Source organism: Pinus tabuliformis, chromosome 6 (assembly GCF_031772625.1).
Source record: "Pinus tabuliformis cultivar Carrire ecotype Pingquan chromosome 6, CPIR1, whole genome shotgun sequence".
NCBI lineage: Eukaryota > Viridiplantae > Streptophyta > Pinopsida > Pinales > Pinaceae > Pinus > Pinus tabuliformis.
Genome location: NC_142292.1, coordinates 72,673,537 through 72,680,238, shown reverse-complemented (window position 1 = coordinate 72,680,238; position 6,702 = coordinate 72,673,537). Strand labels below are relative to the sequence as shown.

The following is a 6,702-nucleotide window of genomic DNA, read 5'->3' as shown; positions in this document are numbered from 1 at the left end:
AGAAACTCTCACTTGACAGCATGGGAGTTGAATAACAGCGTATTCATAAAGGTGGTCACAATGAACCATAATTAGTGCATATCTTTGAACCATAATTAGTGCATATCTTTCAAAGGGATGAATAATCCTATCCACTCTTAGAAATAGATTACTGCACTGGTTTATCTTCTCAACTACATAGTTGTTGATATATACAGCAATCTTTACAGGGGTTTTGGATTTCACCACCAAAGCTTTCAAGGGTTTTATAATTTTATGCAATTTTTCTGTCTGTATATTGAGCGGTAAATTAAACAAAAATGAAGCAAATGCAAAATTATGAACAAAATCATTAGAATTACGCTGTCCAAACAACATCTATTTGATAATATAAGATCAGGTTTTGGATTTCACCACTCCCACTTTCAATAGTTTTATAATTTTATGGAACTGTTCTGCCTGTAGATTGAGTGGATAATTTAACAAAAATGAAGCAAATGCATAGTTACAAACAAAATCATTAAAACTGGGCTGTCCAATCAATATCTATTTGACAAAATAATATCATTCCACACGTTTTCTCATTGGCAACTTCTCGCTAGCTTTGAGAAATAAAGACGCGTGATATTAATGACGACCAACAAAATGAAATTCAAGCAATCAAATAATATATCAGGCATTCGACAGGGGTAGGTGGTGTGCTTTCCAAAAACTTGCCCATTTATAAAAGAGTTGTTATCTTTGTTAAGTATTAGACCCTACATTGTTTGGTAAATTATAACTCAGGTTCGAGTCTTTTATCTTCAATGGCTAATACAGAAAATAGATATTTGGGCCACGCTATTGCAAAGAAGAAACAGAGTTTGCAACATTTACACTAATGCACAAAAGATAGCTGCGTACAAGTTTAATCAAATGAGCTATCTGCAGCTACAGCAGAAACTGAAAGAGAAAACTGTCTAGGAATTGGTAACCACGTTCAAGTTATGTCAAATCAACAATGAGCAACAAACCCTGCACTCAAGGTCTATTGCCTATTGCCTATCACGTAAGTCACTTGCCTATTGCCTATCACGTAAGTCACTTGCATGCATAGTATCTCATTTATTTATATTAAAATTTCAAAATAAATTGGGAAGAAAAAGAGTAGGAAGAAGAAGTTACAATACAAAATTAAAGACAGCTATCATTCTTTTCGTCTAATCAAAGATAAAAACTAGGGGAGGTTTATCAGACGTTTGACAGTCATATTGAAAGTAACAACAGCACAATAACACATCGCTTAAATGTTTAACAAGTTTTGGAAACCAAGAAACAAATGAGAGATATTCAGCAATGGAATAAATGCATCCAGTGATCAAGATGCAACTCTACGGATATTGCTGCAAATGCAAAAGGAAACCGAAAAACACTGCTCAGTGGAGAAAATAATCTAATCTAGTACTCCAGATCTTTGTTCTAAACTGCTAGATAGCCCTAATTCAGGATATATACTCATGAACTATGCATCAGGAAAGAAAATTGAGAAAAGGGCATCGTAGACGAGTCCAAGAAGTAATTTGTCTTTCAAGAGAGAACTGCAATTTTTGTGTCCTGATGCGCAGGATTATCTCTAAGAATATTATGTAAAAGGCTTTTCCAGTAAAAGCTTCAAGTCATGCATATGGAAATGGAATAGTCCCAACAAAACTATATTCAGGTTCATGGATGACTAGAAGTTACTTGCCTCTAATGGAACACCGTAAGATGGATAGCCATATAAAAAATAAGATAACTATTAAAAGCTTGCAAACATGGACAATAAATAAACTTGCACCAACTAATAAGACCTCTCCAGTTTGTGATCCCTTTCTCTTCCATAATCTTTGTCCCTGTCATGATCATAGTCATAATCCCTCTCTTTGAAACGGTCATAATCACGAACCTTGTCTCTGTCACGCTCACGATCTTTTCCCCTTGGCTTCTCCCGGTCACGATCCCTCTCTCTATCTCTGCTACGGTCTCTTTCACGGTGACTATAATGATCCCTATCTGCGCTCCTACCTCTTTCATAATCATGTCTACCATAGTCTCTTTTATCATGAGAACCATCTTTTCCATAGTAGCTTTCATGTCCATCTCCAGCTGAATACCGATGTCCATTATACCCATCTCTATCCCTGCTCCTGTCCCTATGCCGATCTTGATCCCTTCCTCTGTCCCTATTTTTCTCCCTGGCTTCTCGATCAACCATGCCCAACTCCTCTTCATCCCAGCCAGCTTTTCCTACACCATGAGATATTTGGTTGTTTTCATTCTGTTGTGTTTTTGCGCGAAATTTTTTTTTCAAATTCCCAAATTCGTCATACATTTCCCCGTCATCCTGCCATGCATTAAAGAACATATATAAAAACAAATGACTACCAGTATATAAATGTAATGTCACACGACTTAAATAAACAACTAGATTTATTCAAGCAGGTGCTTTAAAACTCATACCTCTTCAGCTTCTCGCCTCCTTCGCCTCGTCTCCTCAATCTCTTCTTCATCCAGTTCTTTGTATCCACCAGCCCGCCCTCCTCTGACAACAAACCAGTCAAAGTCATGACTGCACAAACAGAATCTATCTCCCTCCCTCACTGAACCAACATCCAATTCAATGAGATAACCTAGCACACTATCTCTCCAAGAAGGAAATATAAGAAGGGATAGCTGAACTTGCAAATTGACAAATCAATAGAAATGAGGCTTCACTAAACTTAGAGAATGGGAAAATGAAGGATTCTCACCTCAAAACTTACAAAGGCCAATAAATGTAACAGGAAGAAAGAAAAATGCCGAACAAACTACTCAAACATATTAGTCCCATAGCAGAGTTAAAAAAATTACTTAAATTTCCACAATTTACCAAGGTGGTTCCTTCGAAAAAGTGAAGACTTCATATAACGCTACAGCAAAATAGAATGCCTAAATCATATCCAATTGAAGCATATATAGGCACAAGGCATCAAAAAAAGGCATCACACAAAATGCCATATAAAATAAAGATTGATATCAATAGTCACATGAATAAGCATCTATCTGTCTCCCTCACCCAAACCAGCATCCAATTCAATGAAATCACCTAGCATGAGACAATAAGATCAAGCACACTATCTCTTCATGAAGGAAATATAAAAAGCTAAGTTACCAGGATTCGGATCCGGATCCAGATCTGCCAGTTTTTTGAAAAGCCAGGATCCGGATAGGGCAAGTACAAACAATATAAAATATTTTATAATTTTAAAAAATTAAATTTATATAAAAATAAAATAAAAACATATATTAGGTAAATAATATCAGACTTAATATATTATTTATAAATATTAATTAAAATTAATTAAATTTGTATAAAATAAAAGAAATTATACCTTCTGTTTAAAAGTTTAAATATAAAACTTCTATATAATACTTCTAAAATAATTATTAATTTCAGGGAAAAAAATAATTGTTAATTTAATAACATCAAAATTACTATATCATAATATTGAAACATTAATTACTAGTTATTATATTTAAATTAAATGAACTTACTTTATAGAACTTACCTTTTTACGTTTAAAATAAACATATAATTTAATTAGAATATCCAAACGTCCGCATCTTATAATCTTGAATTAAAGTTTATAATATGGTCAACCAAGCAAAAATTAATGAACCCCCTTGTTAATTATTTGCACTGCTGATTTTTCCACTATCGCGTTATTCATCCGCAGACATTTTCAGTGTGGAATTCTGCGCTGAGATATAATTTGGAAATATGTGCTGACGTCAAACCATTTTACACACAGACAAATGTTGGGCGGATCTTCGTGGATCTGGATCCGAATCCGTCTCTGATCCGGGGATCCCGCGGATCCAGCCACTGGGCCTGACGGATCCGGTAACATTTAAAAAGGGATAGCTGAACTTGCAAATTGACAAATCAATAAATGTGAGGCTTCACCAAAGTTAGAGAATGGGAGAATAACGACTCTCACCTCAAAACTTACAAAGGCCACTGACTATAACAGGAAGACAGAAAAATTACGAACAAACTACTCAAACATAATGGGCCCGGGACCCATGGTAGAGTGAAAAAAATTACATATATTTCAACAATTTACCATGAAGATTCCTTGGAAAGAGTAAAGATTCCATGTAATGCTACAGCAAAATAGAATGACTAAATCATCTCCAATTGAAGCATATATGGGCACAAATCACCAAGAAAAAAGGTAACAAAATGTCATTCAAAATCAAGATAGATAACAATAGTCACGTTAACACAATGGCTCTTGGAATGAATAAACTGCCATTTGGAAATATCGCATGTACTAATAAATAGAAAACTCTGGTTTTGCCAAAAGGCAAAGAACTTCTAGGTGTCTTATATCATTCATTTCCACTTCCTCGTTAGATCATTCAGACATCCATTCTTGTTGCAAAATTTTGTTTCGAGACTATAAAAATTCCATTTCTTAAATATCAGCTCATGAAATGTTTCAAAATATTTCTCCTTTCCTTGTGACTTATCCCCAGTCTATAGAAATCGAAATGGAGTAAACTATAGTCTGATAGTTTTTTGTTACTCTGAGTTCCTCTCCTCGGACAATATTGCATGAGCGTTGAAAAAAATTCCTTGCAGAGTAGGTGTGCCATGTGGGAAAGATTCCCTTACACTCCTTTGACAGACTCCTTACAGTTATGATGCTTGGGATCTTCGATCTTTGATCAGTGTAAGGTTATAACTTATGACATGTTTTATGACAGTTATGGCAGATTCTTCTTACACTTATCACAGCTTTATGACAGATTCCTTACAAAGTTGTGACACAGTTATGAGTCATGATAGACGCCTTTCATGGAAGAATGTGTAAGAGCTAATCTAGGCATGGGTAGAGTGCATTACTTGGGAGAGATTCCTGTGCATGTGGAGGGCTTTCGTCAGGGTCTACCAATAGCAGTTAAGTTTTATAACTGTTTCTCCCTGTTTTCAAGTATGACTAGATAAGAGAGAATGCACTAGTTAGTGTTATATATCCATTCATTTAAGGAGTTTGAACATGTAGTGAGAGTATGAAGATTTGAGAGAACCCACTTGTTAAACTTGGCAACTAGGGCGAAACTCTACATGGGTCATCTTATTTATGACCGCTGATATTTTTCTTGGATTCCTTTCTCCGAGAAGTGTAGGATTGATCTAAAGATCATCCGATTCCGACCTATGTCACACGGTTCGAGTTCGACAACGATTAAGTTCGATTCGAATTCGAATTTTCCGATTAGGTTCGAATGAGGTTCGACATTAAGTTCGACTATACATATTTTTCAATATATATATATATATATATGACAAAATAATAAAAAAATTCAAAATTGATCCATAAACACATGAATACAAATTCTTATTAGTAAACATACATGAATAATGTAATCATTCTAACATCTAGTTAAATGTAAACATACACAATAGTGGTTTGCAAAAAGAAATGACATAATTTTCAGTTGCTTGTTAAAATGTTTTTTACATCATGTAAATATGTTTAGCATTTTGACAGGCTGTATATATTGTTCTGCAATTTCACAGGCTGTGATTTATTTTGTATATGTCTGTTCTTCTTGTTTGCATGCTATTTAGATGGCATATAGACTCATATCTTATAACAATGTATTTCTAATTTGGTCTTTAGCCAGGGTAACTAGGCAGACTTACCATGAGCCATTTCTCTTAATTAGGTTATCATTATTTAAATATCCTATGCAAGGGGGACATGTAACTGAAAATATTTCATCCCAAGCCAAGCCCTATATGTCATTGGTGGGGTATACAAATCTCTAGATGTCATTGGTGGGTTACGCCAAGCCTTTTGATGGAACTTTGTCAATCTTTGTTTCATAGAAATCCTTTTAATGGAAGTGAGGGAACCCCTGAGTGGCAAATTCTAAGCAAATATGTTTTGAGGGGATTGGAATCTTGTTGCCCACTGAACCCACCACCCCCCTTGACAATCATAATTGTTTTGGAAGTGAATAGGTGAATCCCCAATGATTACAATTTGGACATGAATTTGTTGTTTGATGATGAAATTGAGATTCTAAAAGCTGTAGCCAGTACCTTTGTAACAAGATTTGTTGAGCTGGCTCTATGTTTAACCATACTAATATTGTTTCATAACCGTCAAACAACGTGTCTAGCTTTTAATTTAATAATAATAGGCTGCTAATATAAATCTTGGAAACAAGTTTTGCCAAATTTGAGGTTAATTTTTCAGTTTGTCTTTAATCTTAATGTTGTTCTGCAACTGTTAAAATTATTTTGTGCCATATAAATGTTAGCACATGGAGTTGTGATTTAACTTTTATATGTCATAGATTTCATTAGCTGTCTATTTTTAAATTTAGTAAAAGGATGCCTAGTGTTTTATGTTAGAATAATAGACCGAGTAACCATTTTTTTTGGTCAATTTCAAATTTAAGTGTGTCCAAAATCAAATAAAGAATGTTTTTGTAATCTCCTAACCGCATCTAAGATCACCTTAAAGATCTTTTAATGGAACAATAACTTTGCATTGAGGTCCATATGGCTCATTTACTAACACAATAAACCCATTTTTTCTTATGATACCCTGATTCCATTCTCATCTGTCATGCCAGCACTTCAATTTCCTTTTGGAATCTTGAATAACTACCATAATAGTTTAGAGCATGCGATATTGGAATCTA

The 6,702-nt window shown here is 34.5% G+C and overlaps 1 protein-coding gene across 3 annotated transcripts in view; it reads right to left on the bottom strand.

Annotated features, from left to right (window-relative positions):
• Positions 1 to 1,450: 1,450 nt before the first annotated feature.
• TAF15 (TBP-associated factor 15) overlaps positions 1,451 to 6,702 on the bottom strand; it is a 106,531-nt gene continuing 101,279 nt past the window's right edge. For all 3 annotated transcript variants that reach the window (XM_089413931.1, XM_089413927.1, XM_089413935.1), the window contains 2 exons: positions 2,458 to 2,539; positions 1,451 to 2,341 (listed from right to left, as the gene is read on the bottom strand). In XM_089413931.1, coding sequence (XP_089270057.1) covers positions 1,799 to 2,341; positions 2,458 to 2,539 — 625 coding nt within the window. In that variant the 3' untranslated portion in view covers positions 1,451 to 1,798. The remainder of the gene's footprint in view (positions 2,342 to 2,457; positions 2,540 to 6,702) is intronic.